Source organism: Aotus nancymaae, unplaced genomic scaffold (genome assembly GCF_030222135.1).
Source record: "Aotus nancymaae isolate 86718 unplaced genomic scaffold, 86718_ANA_hifiasm-v0.15.2.pri h1tg000267l, whole genome shotgun sequence".
NCBI classification, from domain to species: Eukaryota; Metazoa; Chordata; class Mammalia; order Primates; family Aotidae; genus Aotus; species Aotus nancymaae.
The window spans coordinates 83,746-97,467 of NW_026988682.1; the positions used below are offsets into that span (position 1 = coordinate 83,746).

Consider the following 13,722-nt stretch of genomic DNA (forward strand, 5'->3'; position numbering starts at 1 on the left):
AACCAATACATTTTCTTTAATATTGCAGAAACAACACGTTCTTAAAAAAAAGGGGGCTGATTTACAAAAAATGCAAGATACTGGTGTCGAAAGAAATGAAACGGGGAAAAGTACGTTGAAGCATGAAGGTAAAGATGGAACACATGGTGAATGTGAGAACATTAAACGATGATGTAGCTAAGTAGGAAATGCTTATCTACCTAAATATCCTTTTGTAATCCTCTGTGTATTTACACTCTTAGGCATTCTAAGAGGTGTGAAGTGGTATTTTATTGTGGTTTTGATTGTATTTCCCTGAGATTAGTCATGTTGAGCATTCTTTCATATACTTTTTTGTTATTTGCATGCCTTTGTTTGATAAATTTATTTAGGTTTGTTCATGTATTTTGCTCATTATTTGTAATATCGTTTGTTTTTTTGGTTTTTTTTTTGTTTGTTTGTTTGTTTTTGTTTTTTTTTTTTGAGATGGAGTTTTGCTCTTGTTGCCCAGGCTGGAGTGCAATGGCATTATCTCGGCTCACCGTAACCTCCGCCTCCTGGGTTCAGGCAATTCTCCTGCCTCAGCCACCTGAGTAGCTGGGATTACAGGCACACGCCACCATGCCCAGCTAATTTTTTGTACTTTTGGTAGAGACGTGGTTTCACCATGTTGACAAGGATGGTCTCGATCTCTTGACCTCGTGATCCACCCACCTAGGCCTCCCAAAGTGCTGGGATTACAGGCGTGAGCCACCGCGCCCGGCCCTGTTGTTGTTTTTTCACCATTGAGTTGTTTCAGTTTCTTACTTTGGATAACAACACCTTATTAGACATATGGTTTATAAATATTTTACACAATTCTGTGGGTTGCTTTCTCACTCTGTGGATTGTTTTACAGCAATGCAAAACTTTTTAACACAATCTCATTTTTCTATTTTTGCTTTTATTGCCTGTGCTTTTAGTGCCATATCCAAACATATTGCCTAGATCAACATCAAGAAGCTTTGTATGTTTTCTCTTACAGTTTTATGCCTTAAGGCCTTACATTTATATCTTTAATTCATTTTTTGTTGCTTTTTTAATATATGATGTGAAGTAAGGATCCGATTTAATTCTTCTGCCTGTGGACATACGGTTTTCCCAACAACATTTATGGAAAAAATTATCTTTCCCTATTGTTTCTTTTTTGTGTTATTATTAATTGGAAAATAGTTATTGTCTATATTTATATTGTTTTATTTTATTTTTAATTGGCAAATAGTTATTTTCTTTATTAAGAAATTTTTATTTTATTTTAGGTTCAGTGACACATGTGCAGGTTTGTTTAACAGATAAACTTATGTCTTGAGGGTTTGTATTTCATCACCCTGGTACTAAGCCTAGTACTAGTACCCAATCATCATTTTTTCTGATCCTCTCCCTCCTCCCACCCTCTACCCCCAGGTAAGCCTCAGTGTTGTTGTTCCCCTCTTTGTGTCCATGGTGTTCTCATCATTCAGCTCCCACTTATAAGTGAGAAGATGAGGATTGGGATTTCTGTTCCTGTGTTAGTTTGCTAAGGACAATGGCCTCCAGCTCCATCCATGTTCATGCAAAGGACATGATCTAATTCTTTTCCACGGCTGCATAGTATTCCATGGTGTTTTAAAATATGCACCCTATTTTTAAAAACCTAGTCTACCATTTATGGCTATTTGGGTTGATTCCATGTCTTTGCTATTGTCAGTAATGTGCTGCAGTGAACATACACATGCATGTGTCTTTATGATAGAATTACGTATGTTCCTTTGGTTATATAGCCAGTAATGGGATTGCTGGGTTAAATGGTGGTTCTGTTTTCAGCTCTTTGAGGAATCATCACACTACATTCCACAGTGGTTGAACTAATTTACACTCCCACCAACAATGTATAAGTGCTACCTTTTCTCTGATAACTTGTCAGCATCTATTATTTTTTCATTTTAATACTAACCATCCTGACAGGTACAAGATGGTATCCTCACTGTGGTTTTGATTTGAATGTATCTAATAATCAGTAATATTGGGCTTTTGAAAAATATGCTGCTAACTGGATGTTTGTCTTCTTTTGAAAAGTGTCTGTTCATATCCTTTGCCTTCTTTTTAATGGGGTTGTTTGTGGTTTTTTTCTTGTAAATTTGTTTAGGTTACTTACAGATGCTGGCTATTAAACTCTTGTCAGATGCATAGTTTGCAAATATTTTTCCTATTTTGTAGGTTGTCTGTTTACTCTGTTACTAGTTTCATTTGCTGTGCAGAAGCTCTTTAATTAGATCTCATTTGTTAATTTTCGCCCTTGTTGCAATTGCTTTTGGCATCTTCATCACGAAACCTTTGCCAGTTCCTATGTCCAGAATGGTATTACGTTTGTTGTCTTCCAAGGTTTTTATAGTTTGGGTTTTACATTTAAGTTTTTAATCCATCTTGTGTTGATTTTTATATATGGTATAAGGAGGGATCCAGTTTCAATCTTCTGCATATGGCTAGCCAGTTATTCTAGAACTATTTATTGAATAGGTTATCCTTTCCTCATTGCTTGTTTTTGTCAGCTTTGTCAAAGATCAGATGATTGTAGGCCTGAGTGTCTATTTTTATGCTAGTACCATGCTATTTTGGTTACCTCAGACCTATAGTATAGTTTGAAGTCAGGTAGCTTGATGCCTCTTGCTTTGTTCCTTTTGTTTAGGATTGCCTTGGCTATTCAGGTTCTTTTTTTGGTTCCATATAAAATTTAAAACAATGTTACCTTGTTCTGTGAAGAATGTTATTGGTGGTTTGATAGGAATGGCATTTTATCTGTAAATTGCTTTGGGCAGCATAGTCATTTTAACAATATTGATTTGTCCTATCTATGATCATACAATCTTTTTCTATGTGTTTATGTCATCTCTGATTTCTTTAAGCAGCGTTTTGTAATTCTCAGTGCACAGATCTTGCATCTCCCTGTTTAGTGGCATTTCTTAAGTATTTCATTCATTTTGTGACTGTTGTGAATGACACTGCATTCCTGATTTGGCTCCCAGCTTGACTGTTTTTGGTGTTAAGAATGCTAGTAATTTTTGTACATTGATTTTGTATCCTAAAATTTTCTGAAGTTGTTTAATAGTGTAAGTAGATTTGAGCTGAGACTGTGGGATTTTCTAGATATGGAATCATGTCATCTGCAAACAGGAATAGTTTGGCTTCCTCTTTTCCTATTTGGATGCCATTTATTTATTTATTTATTTATTTATTTATTTATTTTTGATTGCTTGATTGCTCTGGCCAGGAATTCAAATACGATGTTAAAGACGAGTGGTAAGAGAGGCCCAACCTTAACTGTGCCAGTTTTCAAGAAGAATGCTTCTAGCTTTTGCCTATTCAGTATGATAATGGCTGTGGTTTATTATAAATGGCTCATTATTTTGATGTATATTCCTTTGATACCTAGTTTCTTGGGAGATTTTAATATGAAGGGATGTTGAATTTTACCAAAAGTCTTTTCTGTGTCTATTGAGATGATTATGTGTTTTTTTGTCTTTAGTTCTGTTTATGTGATGAATAACACTGATTGATTTGTATATGCTAAACCAATCTTGCATCACAGTAATAACACCTACTTGATTGTGGTGGATTAGTTTTTTGATATGCTGCTGGATTTGGTTTGCTAAAAATAGTTATTTTCTGGACGGATAGTGGCTCCTGCCTGTAATCCTAGCACTTGGGAGGCTAATATGGGCAGATCACTTGAAATCAAGAGTTTGAGACCAGCCTGGCCAACGTGGTAAAACCCCATCTTTACTAAAAATACAAAAATCAGCCAGGCATGGTGGTGTACACTTGTAATCACAGCTACTCAAGAGGCTAAGGCAGGAGAATTGCTTGAACTCAGGAGGTTACAGTGAGACAAGATCACACCACTGCACTCCAGCTTGGGTGACAGAGCAAGACTCGATCTCAAAAAAAAGGAAAAAAAGAAAGAAATGGTTACTTTCTGTGTTTATATGGCATACTGGAATGTTTCATTGCATGTGTATATTGTGGAATGATCAAATAAGGCTAATTAGCATCTATGTATCTATATCTGTATCTCACCTCAAATATTTATTTATTTTTTGTGGTGAGAACATTTGAAACGATTTAGTTTAAAATACCCATTGGGTTTCTTTGGCATCCTTTTCAAAGATCTGTTAACCACAGATATGTAAATTTATTTCTGGGTTTTATATTCTATTTTGTTGGACTATAGGTCTGTTTTCATGTCAGTATCATACTGTTTTAGTCATTGTGGTTTTGTAGCATACACTATTTTGAATCAGAAAATGTTATGCCTAATTGCATACCTTTGTTCTTGCTCAAGATTGTTTTGCCTTTTCAGGATCTTTTGTGGTTCTGTATGAATTTAGGATTTAAAAAATATTTTTGTAAAGAATGTTATCAAGAATATTATTAGGATTGCAATGAATTTGTAGGTCACTTTGTGTAGTATAAAAATTTTAACAATGTAATTTTTCTAATTCATGAACCTGAGATGTTTTTCCATTTATCTGTCTTTTAAAACTTCAGTCACCAGTGGGTTCTAATTTTTGCTGTACAAGTCTTGTATCCCTTTAATTAAGTTTATTTCTAAGTATTTTATTGTTTTTGTAAGTGGGCTGGTATTTCTTTCTTAGTTTTGTCTTTGGGTAGTTTGGTCACTGAAAATCAATTGATTTTTTAGTGGTGATTTTGTATCCTTCCACTTTACTGAACTCATTCATTCTAACATTTTTTTTAAGTGAGTCTTAAGGTTTTCTATGTATGTGATTATGTCATCTGCAAATAGAAATAATTTTACTTCTGTACACCAAATTGATCTAAGAGACATGCACAGAAATTAGCACTTAACTGAAGAATGCCACACATTCTGCTCAAACATACATGAAACACTCTGTGGAAGAGATCATATGCTGGGTTACAAAAAAAATCCCAAAAAATTTAAGATCAGGCCGGGCGCGGTGGCTCACGCCTGTAATCCCAGCACTTTGGGAGGCCGAGGCAGGTGGATCACGCGGTCAAGAGATCGAGACCATCCTGGTCAACATGGTGAAACCCCGTGTCTACTAAAAATACGAAAAATTAGCTGGGCCTGGTGGCACGTGCCTGTAATCCCAGCTACTCGGGAGGCTGAGGCAGGAGAATTCCTGAACCCAGGAGGCAGAGGTTGCAGTGAGCCAAGATCGCACCATTGCACTCCAGCCTGGGTAACAAGAGCAAAACTCCGTCTCGGAAAAAAAAAAGAAAAAAAAAAAATTTAAGATCAAAATAATTACATTTATATTTTCCAACCACAATGGAACTAAACTTAAAATCAATAACAGAAGAAAAGCAGAAAACTTAAAATCACCAATAAATTAAAACTAAACAACACATTCTTTAGAAACCATTAGGTCAAAGAGGAAACCAAAAGGGAATTTTAAAATGGTCTCCAGGCAAAACAAACAAAACCCACAACATACCCAAATCTGTGGAATGCAACAAAGACAGATCTATAAGAGTAGTTTATAGCAATAAACACATAGCATTAAATAAGAAGATCTCAATTCATCTAACTTTACACCTCAAGTAACTAGAAAAAGAAGAAAGTAAGTCTGAAGTCATAAGAAGAAAAGAAATAAATATTGTCATAAATAAATAAAATAGAAAACTTAGAAAGCAATAAGAAAAATAACAAAACTAAGAATTGATTGAAAAAAATAAAATGGGCAAACCCTTGGCTAGACTAAGAAAAAAAGATAAATCACAAACAAAAAGGTACATATTAATATATCTTTCAAAAATAAGAAGGATAATAAGGAACTCTTATAAACAGTTATAGACTAACAAATTGGATAAACTAAAAGAATTGAATGGATTACTGGAATCATAAAACCTACCAAAACTGTTCAGACCCTCTGAACAGTTCAATAATGAAAAAGGAGACTGAATCTGTAATCAAAACGTTTTCAACAACTACAACAACAACAACAACAAAAATTGCCAAGGACCAGAAGACTTCACGAGTAAATTCTATCAAAACATTTAAAGCATTGTGGAAGACAGTGTGGTGATTCCTCAAGGATCTAGAACCAGAAATACTGCTTTACCCACACCATCTGTAAACTATATTTTCCAAAATTGTGGAATTTTTGTGTTTTGTTTCTGTGGGTTTTTAGTAAGTTAGTTAGTTAGTTTGTTTGAGATGAAAGTCTCATTCTGTCACCCAGGCTAGAGTACAGTGACAAGATCTCAGCTCACTGCAACCTCCTGGGCTCAAGGGATTCTCCTGCCTCAGCCTCCTGAGGAGCTGGGATTATAGGTGTGTGCCACCACACCCAGCTAATTTTTGTATTTTTAGTAGAGATGGAGTTTTGCTGTTGGCCAGGTTGGTCTTGAACTCCTGACCTCAGGTGATCTGCCTGCCTCAGCCACCCAAAGTCCTGGGATTACAGGTGTGGGCCACCTAACCTTGCTAGGTTATGGTTATATTTAAAAATTCTATTGTGCCAGCTCCAGTGGTTCATGCCTGTAAACCTAGAACATTGGGAGGCCAACACAGGTGCGTTGCTTGTGCTCAGCAGTTTGAAACCAACCTGGGCAAAATGATAAAACCCCGTCTCTACCAAAAATACAAAAACTTAACCAGGCATGGTGGCACACATCTCTGGTCCTAGCTGCTTGAAAGGCTGAGATGGGAAAATCACTTGAACTTGGGAGGCAGAGGTTGCAGTGAACCATGATCATGGCCAGGGCACTCCAGCCTGGGCAACAGAGTAAGACTCCCCCTCAAATATTAAATAAGAAAATATAAAAAATTATTTTAAAATAATAACAGCCTTCCTGCTCTATATTTTACTCTGAATGTACAATTCAACACTGAACATTTTGATGTTAGTTGTCCTGCTTTTCATTGGTTTCTGTGTATTTTTTACTTTCCCTCTTAGAATCCCTGTCAATGTTTTCTTCCACGGTTTTTACAGTGTTAGGTCTTATGTTTAAATCCATCCTGGATTTAGGCATGGGCAAGGACTTCATGACTGAAACACTAAAAGCAATGACAACAAAAGCCAAAATAGACAAATGGGATCTAATTAAACTTTTGCTGTGCAGAGCACAGCAAAAGAAATAATCCTTAGAGTGAACCGGCCACCAACAGAATGGGAAAAAATTTTTGCAATCTACCCATATGACAAAGACCCAATATCCAGAATCTACAGAGAACTTAAACAAATTTACGAGAAAAAATAACCCCATCAAAAAGTGGGTGAAGGACATGAACAGACACTTCTCAAAAGAAGACATTTATGTAACCAACAAACATATAAAAAAAATACTCATCATCTCTGGTCATTAGAGAAATGCAAATCAAAATCACATTGAGATACCACCTCATGCCAGTTAGAATGGCCATCATTAAAAAATCTGGAGACAACAGATGCTAGAATGTGGAGAAATAGGAACACTTTTACACTGGGGTTGGTGGGAGTGTAAATTAGTTCAACTATTGTGGAAGACAGTGTGGCAATTCCTCAAGGATCTAGAACTAGAAATATTTGACCCAGCAATCCCATTACTGGGTATATAGCCAAAAGATTATAAATCAATCTATTATAAAGACACACGCACACGTATGTTCATTGCAGCACTGTTTACAATAGTGAAGACTTGGAACCAACCCAAATGCCCATCAGTGATAGACTGGATAAAGAAAATGTGGCACATAGACACCATGGAATACTATGCAGCCATAAAAAAGGATAAGTTCATGTCCTTTGCAGGGACATGGATGAAGCTGGAAACCATCATTCTCAGCAAACTGATACAGAAACAGAAAACCAAACACTGCATGTTCTCACTCATAAGTGGGTGTTGAACAATGAGAACACATGGACAAAGGGACACAGGGAGGGGAACATCACACAGTGAGGCCTATTGTGGGGCTGGGGGGTACTAGGGGGAGGGATAGCAGGTGGTGGGGGAATTGGGGAGGGATAACATTAGGAGAAATGCCTAATGTAGGTGACAGGGGATGAATGCAGCAAACCAACATGGCATATGTATACCTATGTAACAATCCTGCAAGGTCTGCACATGTACCCTGGAATTTAAAGTATAATTAAAAAAGAATCCCTTTCAATGTAATAGTTACATTGGTGCATGTTTCTTGCATTTCTAACTTTGATAACAGTTTTATTTTTAATTTATTTGAATTAGTACCAGAAAATTAAATCTCTAGTCATTGACATTGTTGATTTTGGTAACATTTATATTATTTATTTTTAATTTATTTGAATTAGTATCAAAAAGCCTCGGCTTTAAATCTCTTTTCATTTATGTTGTTAAATTTTCTTTATAGCTAAGTATGTGATATGATACAGGACATTTTTAAGTGTTTCATGGATATGCAAAAAAAAAAAAAGTCTGATTTCTGTCTGAGGGATGCAAGTTTTTTTAATTTTTTTGAGACACAGCCTCACTCTGGCACACAGGCTGGAGTGCAATGGCATGGTCCTCAGCTCATTGCAACCTCTGCCTTCCAGGTTGAAGCAATTCTCCTCAGCTCATTGCAACATCTGCCTTCCAGGTTGAAGCAATTCTCCTGCCTCAGCCTCCTGAGTAATTGGGATTACAGGCACCCTCCAGTATGCCTGGCTAATTTCTGTATTTTTAGTAGAGACAGGTTTTCGCCATGTTGCTCAGGCTGGTCTCGAACTCCTGACCTCTGGTGATCTCCCCACCTCAGCCTCCCAAAGTGCAGGGATTACAGGCACTAGCCACTGTGCCTGGCCTTTCTTCTTTCTTAATGAAAAATGTGTTTAAGTAATTTCTCATTTCATATGATAGGCACTGTGATCTTTTGGTAGACAATAATGTCAGGTTAAGAAAGCATCTTTCTATTTCTAACATGTAAAACTTTCTTATTAGTGGTGAAAGTGGGCATTTAAAAATATGTTTTATGTGTCTGTTAAGACTATGATATTTTATTGTTAAAACAACCACACACCCTTGATTAAATCAATTTTATCTATCATGTGTTTTTCTTCTTATACATGTGTAGATTAAATTTACTAACAATTTATTCAGGATTTTAACATCTAGGTTCTTGAGAGAGGTTGGGTTATAATTTGCTTTTCTCATAATATCCTGATCTGGTCGGTTCTAGACAGAGGGGCAACCACAGGCAAGAGAAGGAGAGCGATGGGGCCCTTGCCGACCGTGGAGCCGGACCTCTGCACCTGCTTCAAGCCTGCCCATGTCACCATCACCAAGGCAGATGCCATCCCCCTGGGGGCAGATGCACAGCAGTGCCAACACGGGACTCACTGCAAGCCAGGTGGCATCTTCCTCCGGGGGCTGCAGGTATGGTGGGGAGTGGGGGCAGGGATCAACACTCTAGCAAGGGTCTCAAGGATCCCAACTGTTCCACTTCAGGAGGCCGCCCTCTTGTCACGCCTGGGGCTGGTGGCAATGACTCAGACTGTACCAGCCACAACTGGAAGGTGTGGGACGCCAGGGGAACTGGTGACCCGGGAAGTGGGAGGACTTCAGGAGGCCCTGAACCCTGCCTGACTGTGTGATTCTTCTGTGTCTTTGGTTGGAGTGGAAGTATTGATCTACTTATTTTATAAGTCATACTCCCCTGTTTCTTTATACCTAGTGTTCTTTTATTGGATGCCAGACATAAATTTTACTTTGTATACTGAATATTTTTATGTTCTTATAAATATTATTTAGAATTTTTGGATGTAGATAATTTATTTGGAAACAATTTGATTATACAGGTCTTGCCTTTTATGATTTGCTGGTGGGGCCAGAGCCATGTTTAATCTGGGGCTAGTTGTTCCCTGCTACTGAGTTAAAACCCATCTTAGTTCTCTACTCAAAGCCTTATGACTTATGAAGTTTTTCCAGTGTAGCTTTACAGTGAAATATTTCTAGTGGGAATAGGCATATTTTTTACACCTAGGTAGGTTCCAGTGACTGTTTTCCCCAGTCCTTTAGGAAGGTCTTTACTGTAGTCTTGGGTAGTTGTTTTACATGTGCTAATCTATTTCTTGCTAAAAGTTTTGCTCTTGTTACCCAGGCTGGAGTGCAATGGCGTGATCTCGGCTCACCGCATCCTCTGCCTCCTGGGTTCAGGCAATTCTCCTGCCTCAGCCTCCTGAGTAGCTGGGATTACAGGCACGCACCACCATGCCCAGCTAATTTTTTTTATTTTTAGTAGAGACAGGGTTTCCCCATGTTGACCAGGATGGTCTCGATCTCTTGACCTCATGATCCACCCGCCTCGGCCTCCCAAAGTGCTGGGATTACAGGCATGAGCCACCACGCCCACCTCTGGGTTTTTTTTTTTTTTCTTTATGCATTTATCTTCTTTCTAGTACATTCAACAGTAGCCAAGATATTCACAAAGGGTAATCACATTTTATGTACTATATTATGTTTATGTCTGGTAGACCTGAATGATATTTGGGTAAGCCCTCAGGAATCTTCCAATTGATGATGATTGAGAAATTACTTTAGCTCACCAGGGCAGCCATGGATATGATACTCTATCTGATCAGAAACTGGATTAGTACTCTGACGATGTGTAGAAAGGCAAATTGCTTGTGTATTAAATGTATTCTTTGTGTTTGATCACAAGGGAAATTTACCCTTTGTTATTCTCTTATTTTTGTATCATTACAAGTCAAGACAGGACTGATAATCCATTTTTAATATATTGTGACATTTTAAATAAATTGTTTTACATTTCTAATGACAAGTTAATATTAACCAATACATTTTCTTTAATATTGCAGAAACAACACGTTCTTAAAAAAAAAGGGGCTGATTTACAAAAAATACAAGCTACTGGTGTCAAAAGAAACAAAACGGGGAAAAATACGTTGAAGCATGAAGGTAAAGATGGAACACATGGTGAATGTGAGAACATTAAAAGATGATGTAGCTAAGTAGGAAATGCTTATCTACCTAAATATCCTTTTGTAATCCTCTGTGTATTTACACTTGCTACTCCTTTTGTGCCAGACACTGTTCTAGGCATTTCTGTATTACAGTTCAAGTTGAAAAGTAGGCATATATGTAACAATCATAACAAATTATAACAATCTCATCAGTTGGCTCACGGGACAGGCTTGCCTGTACTGTAGTTCCAACCAACCTCCCTATATTTAAAATAACTACTGAAATGATACAAACTTGTACCTAAGATAACTGCTCTTATATAGCAACATTGTGTTCTATTATACTGCCAACCAGTAAGAAAGGGTGAAGGTAGAGAATTAGGGAAAAAAAGAAGGAACAAATAAATGAAGAGAGAAAAAATGAAGTAAGTTTACAGGGAGAAATGGCTTTGCTATGCCCAGTCTCTACCAGTTTCCTTTATTTATAACATTATGAAATTACAATGGTTTTTTCTCTTCTGATATTAGCTACAATTTCATGGCCAGAATGCAGAACTGTAGACTTGATTTAACTATCTTTGATTGTGTATGATCAGGAAAGAAGCTGATTATTTTCCATGCAGCTTCATCATAGTATCCCATGAAACCCATTTCGAGGTCAGAGCTTTCCTGTGTCACTGCAGTAGATTAGCAACTAGCCTTTGTTGACTTTTTTTTACCTGCCTCAGATCCATTTTGTACTGTTGCTTGTTATGCTTAAAACTCTGTTCTGATGGTTTCTTCCTCCACCGTTAAAGCTATTACCTATTGAATGAAGCTCTGACTGTTTCAGCAAGCATTTATCAGCATCTAAAGTTCAGTACTTACCTAACTTTTAACTTTATTGAAAGATGAAATGTAAAGTAATGTGATTCATATCAGCCTTGGGTGTGAGCGGTTATGTATAGCTACTCTCCAGTCTCAGTGAAGGGTATATGTGTCATTGTAGTCTTCTTGCGAATTTCAGAAATACACAATAGTGACATCACACGTCATACATTTTTAGAGGTGCCCCTATTTCCCATGCACCATAATCAGGTCTTTCTGGTTTCCATTTCATCATAGCGTCATGAGTGTGAACTCAGAACAGTGTCACATCCTCTATACTCTTACGAGAAATTTGCCCCACACACTTTTGCAGCTGGTGATTCTCCAGGCAGAGTTCAAAGTGAATTTCCTGCTGCAGCTCCTTATCTTGTCTCTGTATTTTTTCATTCTCAGAAAATATCTCAAGGCATTTATTTTGTTTTTTTAAATCATCCTAAAGCAAAATGGAATATTTTGTGCAATTACGTGTACAATCACATGTATAGATTTGTGTAACCTCGATCACAATCACATATAGAACAGTCCAATATTCCAAAAATCTCCCTCACCCTGTTTATTTGCAGTCACACCCTCCTTCTCCCAACTAATAATCCCAAATTACCTCTGGGATTATTAGTTATGTTACCTCTGGGATTATTATCAAATAGTGCTATGTTCTCATGGATATATTTTTCTGTTGGAGAATGTTTTGTAAATAGAATTTTACATCATTTGACTTCATGAAAATGGCTTCTTTTACTCAGCATAATACCCCTGAAATTCATCCAAGTTATTGCATGTGTCAATAGTTTGTTCCTTTCCATTGCATGGATCCATCAGAGTTTGTTTATTCATCCTTGAACTGAAAGAAATTTGAAGTTTGGTGTTGTTTCCATGTTTTGGTGATTATGTATAGAACAACCAGAAGTACAGTTGTCATTTGAACATTAAGGGCTGAGAGTTGGAGCACTGACCTCCTGCACGGTAAAAAACTTACATTTAATTTTTGGCTGCCCAGAAACTTACTAACAGCTCATCTTTGACCTTACTGATAAGATAAACTGTGGAGTAACATATGTTGTGTGTGTTATATATATTATATACTATAATCTTACAATAAAGTAAACTAGAGAAAAAATATTGTTAAATTGAGAAAGTCATAAGGAAGAGAAAATGTATTTACTGTTTGTTAAGTAAAAGTGGATCATCATTAAGGTCTTCTCATTGTCTTCATGTTGTAACACCTCTGGCCAATGAAAGCTCCTTAATTATAGCTCTAGTGGTATTTCTGGCATGATTCTAGTGGTGTTTGATAGCTCTTCTTGCTACCTGGGAAAACAGGAGGATTCTAACTTATCTTGTATGAATCTAGGTGCTTTGGCAACTTTGAAAATATAAAGTGATCACAGATTGATGCATTTATCTGTATTTATGCAAATACTTCATTTTCTTTATTATTGTGGCTTTAAAATAAGTTTTAAAATTCAGTGGTTTGAGTTATCCAATGTTTGTTGTTATGCCAAGTTGACTTCATTATTCTAGAGCCTTTGCTTTCTATACAAATTTTAAAAACTTGTCAATTTCTACAAAATAGCTTGCTGCTATTTAGTTGGGATTCACTTTTCATTTATTTCTCTCTGTCTAGGACCTTCAGTACAATGTTGAACAGCATTGGTGATTGTGTACCTCTTAATATTGTTCCAAAACATAAGGAAATGTGATACATATTCATTAGAATACCATATTGTATTTATTATATTATTTTTAATTATATGATGATTACTATATTATTAATGTAATGGTCAGTATAATATTATATTACATATTATACATGATATTTATAATTTGTTTTATGATTCTTGCATATTTGTTCATGGGGGAATTGGAAAAATTTGTAATTTATTATAATATCTGTAATGATATTTTGTATCAAGTGATTCTGATGTAAATGTATGAGATAGAAAATGTTCACTCT

At 36.5% G+C, this 13,722-nt stretch overlaps 1 protein-coding gene across 1 annotated transcript in view; it reads left to right on the top strand.

Annotated features, from left to right (window-relative positions):
- Positions 1–64: 64 nt before the first annotated feature.
- The window catches only part of LOC105724028 (fibrous sheath-interacting protein 2-like), a 46,942-nt gene continuing 33,284 nt past the window's right edge, over positions 65–13,722 (top strand). The window contains exons 1-3 of the mRNA XM_064372048.1: positions 65–128; positions 9,158–9,354; positions 10,797–10,896. Coding sequence (XP_064228118.1) covers positions 71–128; positions 9,158–9,354; positions 10,797–10,896 — 355 coding nt within the window. The 5' untranslated portion in view covers positions 65–70. The remainder of the gene's footprint in view (positions 129–9,157; positions 9,355–10,796; positions 10,897–13,722) is intronic.